Source organism: Schistocerca serialis, chromosome 7, assembly GCF_023864345.2.
Source record: "Schistocerca serialis cubense isolate TAMUIC-IGC-003099 chromosome 7, iqSchSeri2.2, whole genome shotgun sequence".
Taxonomy (NCBI): domain Eukaryota; kingdom Metazoa; phylum Arthropoda; class Insecta; order Orthoptera; family Acrididae; genus Schistocerca; species Schistocerca serialis.
This window is the reverse complement of record NC_064644.1, coordinates 161,591,214-161,604,973: the sequence shown is the minus strand read 5'-3', so window position 1 is coordinate 161,604,973 and position 13,760 is coordinate 161,591,214. Positions and strand designations below refer to the sequence as shown.

Here is a 13,760-nt window from a genome sequence, read left to right as displayed (position 1 = left end):
GTGGCCGAGCGGTTCTAGGCGCTACAGTCTGGAACCGCGCGACCGCTACGGTCGCAGGTTCGAATCCTGCCTCGGGCATGGGTGTGTGTGATGTCTTTAGGTTAGTTAGGTTCAAGTAGTTCTAAGTTCTAGGGGACTGATGACCTCAGAAGTTAAGTCCCATAGTGCTCAGAGCCATTTTTTTTTGAGCAGCCATCTTAGATTGCCTACAGATGACGCTGTCATTTATCGCCTTGTAAAGTCATTAAATTATCAAAACCAATAGCAAAATAGATTAGACAAGATACCTGTCTGGTACGAAAAGTGACGATTGACCATAAATAACGAATACTGTGCCGTCATCCACATGAGTAATAAATGGAATCCGTTAAAGTTAGATTACGTAATACATCACACAAGTCTAAAGCCTGTCAATTCAACCAAATACCTAGGAATTACAATTGCGAACAACTGCAATTGACACGATGACATAGATAATGTTGTGAGGAAGACAAATTAAAAACTTGGAAGATGCAACGGGTCTACTAAAGAAGTATGCTGGTCCGTCCTCTGCTAGAGTACTACTGTGCAGTACGGGCTCCTTACCCGATTGGACTGAGAGAGGACGTCGACAAAGTTCAAAGAAGGGCAGCTCGTTTTGTCTCATCACAAAATAGGGGAGAGAATGTCGCGGACATGGTACGTGAATTCGGCTGCCAATCATTAAAACTCAGGTGTGTTTCGTTGTGGAGAGTTCTTTTCGGGTAATTTCAGTCTCCAAAGTTCTACTCCAAACATGGCACCCATCTACATATCGAGTGTGGAACGGCAGAGAAATAGTGCGAAAGTGGTTCGAAGAACCCTCCGCCAGGCACTTAAGTGGGAACCGTAGAGTTGTCATGTAGACGTAGAGGAGCGGCACGATTCGTCACGGGGTCGTTTAGTCAGCGCGATCGCGCTACGTGGAAGCTCAACACACTCCAGTGCCAGACGCTTCCAGAAATTCAAAGAGAAGAAGAGTCGGGATGCATATTACTTCGCCCCCCTCCCCCCCCCCCTCCTGCACCCACATAAATATGTCTTGTGAAATTATCATGAGTGAATATTATTGCTGTCACCTACTTCCAGGTACTCCATATCAGAGATCTCAGTAGTCATTAGACATCGTGAGAGAGCAGAATGGGGCGCTCCGCGAAACTCGCGGACTTCGAATGTTGTCAGGTGGTCGGGTGTCACTTGTGTCACATGCCTGTACGCGAAATTTCCATTCTCCTGAACATCCCTAGGTCAACCGTTCCCGATTTGATAGTGAAGTGTTAACGTGAAGGGACACGTACAGCACAAAAACATACAGGCCGACTCCGTCTGTTGACTGACAGAGACCGCCGACAGTTGAAGAGGGTTGTAGTGTGTATCCAGACCATCACACAGGAATTCCAAACTGCATCAGGATGCACTGCAAGTACTATGACAGTTAGTCGGGAGGTGAGAAAACTTGGATTTCATGGTCGAGCAGCTGCTCATAAGCCAAACGACGCCTCACTTGGTGTAAGGAGCGTAAACACTGGACGGTTGAAAAATGGAAAAACGTTGTGTGGAGTGACAAATCACGGCACACAATGTGGCGATCCGATGGCAGGGTATGGATATGGCGAATGCCCGGTGAATGTCATCTGCCAGCGTGTGTAGTGCCAACAGTAAAACACGGAGGCGGTGGTGTTATGGTGTGGTCGTGTTTTTCATGGAGGGGGCTTGCACCGCTTGTTGTTTTGCGTGGCACTATCACAGCACAGGCCTACAGTGATGTTTTTAGCAACTTCTTGCTTCTAACTTTTGAAGAGCAATTCGGGGTTGGCGATTGCATCTTTCAAGATCGAGCACCTGTTATAATGGACGGCCAGAGGCGGAGTAGTGGTTACGCAACAATAACATCCCTGTAATGGTCTGGTCTGCACAGTGTCCTGATGTCCGCCCCAGTAGCTGAGTGGTCAGCGTGACGGATTGCCGTCCTCTGGGCCCGGGTTCGATTCCCGGCTGGGTCGGAGATTTTCTCCGCTCAGGGACTGGGTGTTGTGTTGTGTTCATCATCATTTCATCCCCATCCGGCGTGCGGGTCGCCCAATGTGGCGCCGAATGTAATAAGACCTGCGATATGGCGGCCGGACCTGCCCCGCGAGGGGCCTCCCGGCCAATGACGCCAAACGCTCATTTCCATTTCAGTGTCCTGATCTGAATCCTATACAGCACGTTTAGGATGTTTTGGAACGCCGACTTCGTGCCAGGCCTCACCGCCTGACATCGATACCACTCCTCAGTGTACCACTTCGTGAAGAATGGGCTGTCATTCCCCAAGAAACCTTCCTGCACCTGATTGAACGTATGCCTGCGAGAGTGAAAGCTGTCATCAAGGCCAACACCATATTGAATTTCAGCATTACCGATGGAGGGCGCCACGAGCTTGTAAGTCAGTTTCAGCCTGGTGTCCGGATACATTTGATCACATAGTGTATCGACTTCGTCTCGGTTAATTGCCGGCCGAGTACAATCTACCAATGACCGGACGACAAAGGACAGAAGCCTACTCAGAAGATAGAGGAGGAGCTCTCGCCCACTTGGTTAAAGAACATCGTCCAGGGCTGACTTAGACAGGGCACGTCGTTTAGTGAACTCTTGGAAGCGAACAGACAGTTGTAAATTGCATTAGCTATGTAGTGTGAAGTTTACCGTTTTTGCGTTATATTACGTGGAGTGCTGCAGACTTCCTTATTCTACAACTCACAAAGACAAGTAAACCTTTTTCACTCATTTGTGTTACTTTGCTACTAAATTGTTGGAGTGTTGTAGAACCTTCGTTCTCCTATCCTGTTACTTTTACCCTGGGGCATAGCTTCGTAATAGACGAGGGAGAAATTGTCTTAGCGGTGTACTGCAACAGAAGCCGTTTCGCGAACTCACAACCTCGGCCTACCGTAACAACAGTGAAAACTCGGCCGCCACGGCAGTAGCGACGAGGCCTTTACAAAACTGGCCAGGAGGGTTTACAAAAGAAACTGGATGTCACACGGAGCTTTATCGACAGCCATCCTTGCCAAGCGCCGTTCATTAATAGAGGAGCAGCTTACGGACGCCCAACGTCGAGGTTATCTGCATTCGTAATTAGAAGATGAAAGGAAATAACACGAGTGGTACTAGAAGTAACCACCGCCACACAGCGTACGGTGACCCGCGGAGTATAAATGTAGAGGTAGAGGAGAAATAATTGTTGAGCAGCAAATTCCAGCATGTACTCTGGTATTACAAAATTCGATCTCTAATATCAGAGAAGAAAAAAATTCTGGTAACGCCATATGCATACTGCCCAACGTCAAGAAAGTTTGGTAGGAGTGAAACAGATTCGTAAGTAGAGCACTTATAACTTACTAACCGAAATTGTTTGACCCTTAACGGTGTAAGCAGTAAGAAAGTATTTTGTTGTAAGTCTCATTATAACGATGAAAATAAGATATATTTGTGATACATTACACAAACTCTTTTTGTGCTTTCTTTTTGCTTGAATAAATCGCAGAGTCCTTCAGACTTAGATACCCAAGAACGACAACCTTAAGAGGGACTTAGTAGCTGGTAGTTCATCACGTGTATTTTTTTTCTTTGACGAGGGCAGCATCACCAGTGCTGTAATTAAGTAGCTAAGTTATGAATTTGAGATTTAAAGTAGTCTTGTGACAAGGAATTTGTACAATAATCTTATCAAACATCACCGTTTTGTTTGCGAATTCGCAATTCTCGAACCATTCGGTTTGACTGACGACTGTATCAGACCTCCAATGTTTTCTAGAGAAGAAAATACTTCAGTTTCTTACTATTTCAAAAATTATTTTATACTCTGGGCATCCGCAGCTGTTGAAGGACATGATGTTAAGAAGGATTCCGCTGACAGCTTATTGGTGCACAACCCGTTTTGCGGCCCAGAAACAAATCATCAGGTGCAACCTACGTGTTAAAGAACAATATACAATTTCTCAACTTTGTGGAGTATTAAAATTAATAAAGGTAATACATACAATGTTAAACGGTCATATATGTACCCATCGCTCCTGGTCAAGATATATTATTCAGTGACTGTTATCTACATTAAATTGGTGAACGAAGGGTGGCAACCTTGTGATCAATTAATTTCGTTAAAATTGCTACTGGATGGATCATGTAGTTAAGGACCCTTGTTTTCCGATTTGACTGCATCTAAATGAAGAAAAAATATTTTATACTAAGAAGACGCTAATGCAATTTTTAGAAAAGCTATAAATTAGCCATTAATAATGTGAGTTGTCAGAATACAATGTAAATTACCATGTAGAACGATATAAGGTGGTACTTTCTTACCTGTGTGACGGCAGGGTAATCCTGTGCTGGGAATAGAAGAAGCGACTAAGACGGGCTAACAGACTGGCAGAACGGAAACTATCTTGTGAACGGTGTGACGTCATGTAGTCATGACTAGGAGCGCTCTCCCTTTACAAGTAAGTTTAATACAGAATTTTGTTACGCATTAACACTTATTATATAAACAACGACAATTAGCTAGAATTTTATATTTTTTTAATTCTGATTATTCAAAGTGAACTGTACATTATCTTTTTTACATCTAAAAATCTCTGTTTCCTTTAATATATTCACAATACGGCTTTTTTTTCTTTTTGTGAAGTATTTTTAAGTTTTCTGAAGGACTTGTGATGCTGTCCCCCCTATTTAAGCTGCGGTGTCCTTAAAATCTTGTGAAATGACCATCCGTTTGCCCTACAATTGCATACAATGGAGTATACACCCAGGTCATTACATTTATTTACCACATTTTTTCCTTACGTTTGAATTTTCTACCTAGGTCGGAGGAAGTAAAATACGCTGGAACGATGTTTGTTACGTCTCGTGCCTGTTTTTTCGGATAGTGCACCTAAATATGGTACACTACTAAAATTAGAGTGTTCTTTTGTCTGATCGTCTGGTCTAAGGGTTAGAAGATCCGTCTCTGTGACTGTTGTGACCGTTAGGTACGAGATTTGGAACCCTGTTTCAACCGTTCGCATGTTCTGAAAAATTATTTTTTATACTCTTTTTACCGTCCTGTTTGTCCGGTCTTGTTGTTTTCTTCCGGAATAGTTTATTTTTATCATTATTGCTGTAAATTTCAACTTCTTGTATGATTAATATCTCCGCGTTTTGTCTGGTATTTGATTTTACAGAGAAACTCAGCTGCTTGTCTCGACATATTACTTCAAACGATTGTCAGAAGTGTTTATTTCAATCACCAAAGAAGTTGTTCTTGCATCAAGCCGCTTTTTATTTGTAACAAATACTTTAATTCATTGGGAATTAGCTAATCTGAATCCGTTGATATTATCATGGAACACCACAAAAAATACATTGCAAGCTTCCGTTTGTCAGTATGTCATGAACCACACAAGAGCATGAGATTATCAACGTGCAAAGGCGTTACATATTTCTGTCCAATGGCGTATCATCGTACATTCACAGACCCAGTGTTCTGTATCCAATACATGCATCTCTCTAATCTGGATACAGAACTTGGTATCTGCGAACGTACAACATTACATCATTTAATGAGACATTAATTCTAGCTTATTCTTTAAAAGCCTCTTCGATACCGTGGCGTTTGTTCCATTAGATGTTAGCCCGTACTGGGGAAGTAACACTGCAAATTGTAAGCAATCAGAAAATATCTTCAACAGCACGACACGATATTCAAGGAATCAAAAACTATAATCACAAATGACGATGCAGTACATGACGAACTCTTAAGGTCAGTAACTCATAATGTTTCATGTCCATAAGTAATACTAAGTTTTCCATAAAATTAGATTGTAGACTTTGAATGCTGAGATATTGTCCTAATCTTTGTTGCAATGGATCATGATTTTGATAGGATTTCCTTCCCCAGAAACAGCAGTTGAGAAGGCTTTCAAGGTGTCCTTCATGCTGAAGTTATGTGTAATCAGACCTTTGACATTTGTTTTCCCCGATGCGACAAGCTCTAAGGCCATGGGATATCTGCAAAAACACAAAAAAATATGTAAGTAATGGAAGAATTTAAAAACTGTATCGCAGAAATATATTTTTGCTCAGTCAACATTACATGTATTGATCTAGCGCACACAAAAAATATTGTCGCCATTTCGCATTGATCTATAATAAATTCGTTGTTTACAAGCAGATTTATACTGAAGACTTGTTCTTCTTTTATTTCTAGTGATGAAGAAACTGTATGTTCTGTGCTTAAGTATAGTGAGCAAGAATTATTATTCTTTCTGTAATTACTCCGCGGAAACATGAAGAGTAGGCCGTTGCCACAGTGGGTAGGATAACAGAGATTGCAATTTTGAGAATGTTGCGTCGTTTTTTCCTCCCCTCACTGAGTCACTGTTTTCATCACTGTACGAACATGACCAAATTTTTCAAATCAAGTTCTGTTTCAGCTAAGAGGTATTTATAATTGTTGATTATAACATTAGTCTAAACGACTTAACAAATGTGTCACTGTTAAGATACATTTGCTCGAAAATCATTTCGAAAATTGTGAAACAAATGAAGAAGGAATGTGAGCTTTGTTTTCCATGGTGTCCATTCCGTAAAAAATTGATATTATTCTTATGTAATTTTATACACCCATATAAGCACTAAACATGTTCCACATAGTGTACTGAAAATAGGCCTGAAATATTTAAGTATTTAATCCCACGAGAAGGCAGTTGAGTTACAGTATCATGCAAATGAATATTTCGAAGTTAGGTGAGATATTTGTTGCAACATTAATCACAAAAATAGCCTATAACATTTATGGAATATTTCGTCAAAACTTGGAGGAATACAGAGACATAAAAATCTGAAATAAACAGTATTTATTTCCCACGATAATACTTATTTTATAGTTCGTTATAAACTGGCACTCGTCTTTCAAGGCAGGCAGGACTAAACATAAAAAACGCACATGCATAATGATATAAACAGAAAAACCTATGAACAAATGAATTTCACATTATATTTGAAAATCAAAAGTATAAAAGTGTCCAGCCAAAAACAGTACACAAGTGAGCACTGGCGCAGGCCAGTACGTTAACTGGATAAAATACCGACTGAGTAATAGTTCGTTTATTATTTTCTCATTGTAGGGTAATATACTTGTTGCAAACATTGCAGCTGTTCCACGCCCACATTCCATTGACTTTTTCCTCTCCTCTGCCCTCTCTGCTTTCTGCCTATTCTTCACATACAACAACATTACTTTGTCCATGTAAGGTGGTAGTCTGCGCCAGTACTTGGTTGTGCACTAGTTTGGCCAGCACATTCTCATACTTTCAATCTTGGAACGTTATGTACAGTTTATTTGTTCGTAATTTTTGTGTATTTCAACAGTCTTTTATTTTTTTTACGGATATGTAATCATAAAAGTCACATGTCTTTGGAAAAGTGATCTATGCATTCTATTCCGCTGATGTTCTGTGGGCTATCTTGTTAGTGTTAAGTTGCCTGAGGATAGCCTAAATACGGTTCGCAATTAATTACAAAATAAATATTAGTGTGCATCATCAATACTGAGTGGATCAGATTTTCATAAATAGCCAGTAATTTAAGTATTTTACACGTAACAGCGAACATAACATTAAAATTTTAAAACATTCGGAAAATATGGAAACAGTACCACTAAAGAAAATACAGAGGAAGTAAGATTCTTACGTATTAAAACTACTGTTCCGTGGATGAATGATCAGCAATGAACGATGTTTATTCGACCGGTAAATTTTATAATAGAGCTCCATCATCATTCAGACTAAGGGAACTGTGCCTTTTTGGGGATCCCATTAGTTAGTTCAAAAATTGTTCAAATGGCTCAGAGCACCATGGGACTTAACATCTACGGTCATCACGAGGCAGAGAAAATCCCTGACCCCGCCGGGAATCGAACCCGGAACTCGGGCGCGGGAAGCGAGAACGCTACCGCACGACCACGAGCTGCGGACCATTAGTTAATATATGGCATCTCTGTCAGTCGTTACCATTCTAAAAATACGTATAATTGATCAAAACTGGTTAAACAATCTTATAAAATCCATATACGTCAGGGTGTAGTCTGTCGTCCGGACTTTTTTTAGTATATAATATAATGGCTCTGAGCACTATGGGACTTAACTACTGCGATCATCAGTCCCCTAGAACTTAGAACTACTTGAACCTAACTAACCTAAGGACATCACACACATCCATGCCCGAGGCAGGATTCGAACCTGCGACCGTAGCGGCGGTCGTGCAGTTTTTTTTTAGTATACGTATATATTAAACATTTGTTCGTTCAAATTCAAATGGCTCTGAGCGCTATGGGAGTTAACATCTGAGGTTATCAGTCCCCTAGAACTTAGAACTACTTACACCTAACTAACCTAAGGACATCACACACATCCATTCCCGAGGCAGCATTCAAACCTGCGACCGTAGCGGTCTCGTGGGTCCAAACTGAAACACCTAGAACCGCTCGGCCACAGAGGCCGGCATTTGTTCGTTCGCTGACGACCAGTTAACTGTATATAATAATGACAATAAACTGCAAACTGCTGTCCACAAGCTGAACTTACTATGATACATGAGGCTACAAGAAAATAGGAGACCTTACTGATAACAGATATTACAAGGGTATTCAAAACGCTCTTGACACTTTCAAGTAATTGGAAAACATATTTCCATTGAAGCAAGGTCTTATATGATTATATGCATGGAAACAACAACTCAAGGATTTTTTTTTGTCGCAGTGATCTCCAGCAACACGGCTGCTAGACCAACGGAAAAGGCATTTTGCGTGATCAAATCGTGCAAGAGTGAGCCCGCAACCGCTTATCAATGCAATGTTTCTCGCCATGTGTAATGACTTGGAGCAGCTGAATCCGATACGGTTTCATTCGCAGGCTTTTTCTCAGCACTCTTCAAAACAGTCGACTTCAGAATACCTGGGTCGCGACTGCCACTGGATACTGACGTTTGAAGATTGCTAGGGAATGTTTTCTTCATTCGTTCAGACAGTTCCATCATGTTGACTGCAGCCTCCTGGTCTTGTCTTTACAAAGACTTCTGCTCTCTTAAAGTGCTATTCCCACTCGTATATGGACTGTCTGCCAGGTGGAGCCTTGTTAAATGGGTCCCAAAATTTACGACGCACTGAGGTGACAGACTTGCTCTTGCGGAACTCGCATCACGCAAAATCCCTTCATCACTGGTCTAGCAACGATACTGATGGAAGGCAGTGTAACAAAAAAATCTTCCTGAGTTGCGTAATGTGCTAAGCAACAGAGTAGTGGAGCAGTGTGCTGCAAGTTTATTGCTGATATCTGTTTAAAGTAAGCCGGCCTGGGTGGCCGAACGGTTCTAGGCGCTACAGGCCGGAACCGCGCGACCGCTGCTGTCGCAGGTTCAAATCCTGCATCGGGCATGGGTGTGTGTGATGTCCTTAGGTTAGTTAGGTTTAAGTAGTTCTAAGTTCTAGGGGACTAATGACCTCAGAAGTTAAGTCCCATAGTGCTCAGAGCCATTTGTTTAAAGTAAGCTTTGGAACACTAGTTATGAAGTCAGAAAACCAAGTATGTGAGTCAAGATTACAAATTCGATGAATTTCAGGTCACTTCAGTGATTCTATAAGCTACCAAATCATCCAGCAGATTTACGGATTATATAAGTTAGTGTTTTTAAAAGTTATTAACTAACCCTCATGTGCTCATAAGTTTACTTGAAATGTGAATAGCAGAAGAACCATAATGAGAAAATAAGTGTATGGGAACATATGAAGGAATCCTGCATCGTCGTAGAGGTGATTGCCGTTGCATTCCTCCGATCTGTTAGGAAGTATTAAGTATGTACGTTTTTTTTATGTTGCTGAGAAACAGTCATACAATAATTGTTAAATAGACACACCGCCATTTGACTATATTACGACCCAGGTGTCAGCCTTTTATGCCATTTTGAAGGGATAAACTCAATTTCATGAAAATGGCATAAAAGGCCGAAACCTGGGTCGTAATTAAATAAAGAACAATATAGTCAAATGAAGGTGTCTTAATGTAAATAAAAGTGTGTGTCTGTGTCGTGTGGATGACTGTGATGAGGGATAAATTCTAGTGTCAGATTCCACGCGTCGGCTTTGAGCAATGACGTCATACCTAAGGCAAAGACGCCACGTACAGGCAATCTACGAAAGCAACGGATCATACTCGTGAACAAACGAATGTAGAATTCGATAAAATTACCATCACATTTCACGCAGTTATTTACTTAGTCGTGAATTACATCGAAATGAATTAAAGATAACGGAAATAATTAAGAACAAGAATTAAAAACAAATTTTCATGTCTAGTAAGAAGTATTCTCGTAACTTATGAGAGCAGAAAAGCACAGAGAACCTTTAAATTGATTTACAGCAAAGCGCGTGGCAATTACAAGTGCATAAATCCTATTAGCCTACATTTTAGTGCACACACCTGCTGAAAATAGCGTTAATTTTATTATTAGTTACTGAATCTAACGGTAGACGTGCAGGAAAGTTGCAGTTTTTGGCGGGAGAAACTAAAGTGTAAGAGAAAACTGGAGGATGAAATGAATGACAACAAATACGAAACAGTAGCATAAAATGTGGAGAAACCGACACAATAAATTCTAAAAGAAAATATCTACAAAAAAAATGACGAATGTTGGAATCGACAACTAGAATTAATTTACGTAGGTAAATTCAGTTACCAACCGCTCCATGATTCATACGTAACTAATTTTTCCAGGGGTAGTTTGCAATGAAACTTAATAGCATTTCTACTTTTGTAATTGCTCTCTAAAACTACTGTATAACAAAAACTGGAATCCGTAACTAGAACTAGTCTTCTATATAGGTGAGTTCTAGTTACCGATTCCAGTATTAGTGACAAATAGTTCAGAGAGCAATTACAAGTGCAGAAATCTTACTAGCCTACCGTTTACTGCACACACGTACTGAAAAAAAATCTATCTAGATAATGAATATCGAATGGCTGGAATCGGTAACTAGAACTGGCCTATATAGGACGTCAAGTCTAATTATCGATTCAAACTATTCGATGGTTCATGATTTTGGACGGATTTCTGTATTTCTTACTGATCTCAGAACTGCTACGAGAATGTAACGAATGTTGTAGGTACAGCTTGCAAATTTTTATCTTTTTCGTAGCAGTGAAGAGAGTAATACCATATATAGAAATTCTGTAACACTTCAGCGCACACACTTGTTGTTAAAACAAATTAAATAACGAACCGAGGAAAGGTTGGAATCGGTAACTAGAATTAACTTGTACAGGTCAATTGTAGTTACCGATTCCATTGTTTGTGAGACTCTACTTTTTGTGAATTTTCGATACTAGTGTACTAATCCCGTTAGATTTAATAATGTTGTTGTTGTTGTGGTCTTCAGTCCTGAGACTGGTTTGATGCAGCTCTCCATGCTACTCGATCCTGTGCAAGCTTATTCATCTCCCAGTACCTACTGCAACCTACATCTTCTGAATCTGCTTAGTGTATTCATCTCTTGGTCTCCCTCTACGATTTTTACCCTCCACGCTGCCCTCCAGTACTAAATTGGTGATCCCTTGATGCCTCAGAACATGTCCTACCAACCGATCCCTTCTTCTGGTCAAGTTGTGCCACAAATTTCTCTTCTCCCCAATCCTATTCAATACTTCCTCATTAGTTATGTGATCTACCCATCTGTTGCACCACATTTCGAAAGCTTCTATTCTCTTCTTGTCCAAACTATTTATCGTCCATGTTTCACTTCCACACACGGGTACACTCCATACAAATACTTTCAGAAATGACTTCCTGACACTTAAATCTATACTCGATGTTAACAAATTTCTCTTCTTCAGAAACGCTTTCCTTGCCATTGCCAGTCTACATTTTATATCCTCTCTACTTCGACCATCATCAGTTATTTTGCTCCCCAAATAGCAAAACTCCTTTACTACTTTAAGTGTCTCATTTCCTAATCTAATTCCCTCAGCATCACCCGACTTAATTCGACTACATTCCATTATCCTCATTTTGCTTTTGTTGTTGTTCATCTTATATCCTCCTTTCAAGACACTGTCCATTCCATTCAACTGCTCTTCCAAGTCCTTTGCTGTCTCTGACAGAATTACAATGTCATCGGCGAACCTCAAAGTTTTTATTTCTTCTCCATGGATTTTAATACCTACTCCGAATTTTTTTTTTTTTTTTTTTGTTTCCTTTACTGCTTGCTCAATATACAGATTGAACAACATCGGGGAGAGGCTACAACCCTGTCTTACTCCCTTCCCAACCACTGCTTCCCTTTCATGTCCCTCGACTCTTATAACTGCCATCTGGTTTCTGTACAAATTGTAAATAGCCTTTCGCTCCCTGTACTTTACACCTGCCACCTTTAGAATTTGAAAGAGAGTATTCCAGTCAACATTGTCAAAAGCTTTCTCTAAGTCTACAAATGCTAGAAACGTAGGTTTGCCTTTCCTTAATCTTTCTTCTAAGATAAGTCGTAAGGTCAGTATTGCCTCACGTGTTCCAGTGTTTCTACGGAATCCAAACTGATCTTCCCCGAGGTTGGCTTCTATTAGTTTTTCCATTCGTCTGTAAGGAATTCGTGTTAGTATTTTGCAGCTGTGACTTATTAAACTGATAGTTCGGTAATTTTCACATCTGTCAACACCTGCTTTCTTTGGGATTGGAATTATTATATTCTTCTTGAATTCTGAGGGTATTTCGCCTGTTTCATACATCTTGCCCACCAGATGGTAGAGTTTTGTTAGGACTGGCTCTCCCAGGGCCGTCATTAGTTCCAATGGAATGTTGTCTACTCCGGGGCTTTGTTTCGACTCAGGTCTTTCAGTGCTCTGTCAAACTCTTCACGCAGTATCGTGTCTCCCATTTCATCTTCATCTACATCCTCTTCCATTTCCATAATATTGTCCTCAAGTACATCGCCCTTGTATAGACCCTCTATATACTCCTTCCACCTTTCTGTTTTCCCTTCTTTGCTTAGAACCGGGTTTCCACCTGAGCTCTTGATATTCATACAAGTCGGTCTCTTATCTCCAAAGGTCTCTTTAATTTTCCTGTAGGCAGTATCTATCTTACCCCTAGTGAGATAAGCCTCTACATGCTTACATTTGTCCTCTAGCCATCCCTGCTTAGCCATTTTGCACTTCCTGTCGATCTCATTTTTGAGACGTTTGTATTCCTTTTTGCCTCCTTCATTTACTGCATTTTTATATTTTCTCCTTTCATCAATTAAATTCAATATTTCTTCTGTTACCCAAGGATTTCTACTAGCCCTCGTCTTTTTACCTACTCGATCCTCTGCTGCCTTCACTACTTCATCCCTCAAAGCTACCCATTCTTCTTCTACTGTATTTCTTTCCCCCATTCCTGTCAATTGTTCCCTTATGCTCTCCCTGAAACTCTGTACAACCTCTGGTTCTTTCAGTTTATCCAGGTCCCATTAATAATAATTAATAATCATTAAATAATTACATGTGTCGTATTACAAGTTAACAATATTTCACTGTGTTGTGACTTCATCAAGAGCCTATACTCTAATTGGATTTAAAAGTTATCTGTGCTTTTTCTTACTGGTACAAATTACAATAATAATTTATTTCAGACATGTTAACTTTTCATGTTATTATTTATTTTTGTTACTTTTAATTCTTGGCAACATGTTTTGTGGCAAA

The 13,760-nt window shown here is 40.3% G+C and overlaps 1 protein-coding gene across 1 annotated transcript in view; it reads right to left on the bottom strand.

The window, feature by feature from the left end:
• Window positions 1-5,310: 5,310 nt before the first annotated feature.
• The window catches only part of LOC126412395 (sorbitol dehydrogenase-like), a 111,053-nt gene continuing 102,603 nt past the window's right edge, over window positions 5,311-13,760 (bottom strand). Inside the window, exon 8 of the mRNA XM_050081973.1 lies at window positions 5,311-6,042. Coding sequence (XP_049937930.1) covers window positions 5,883-6,042 — 160 coding nt within the window. The 3' untranslated portion in view covers window positions 5,311-5,882. The remainder of the gene's footprint in view (window positions 6,043-13,760) is intronic.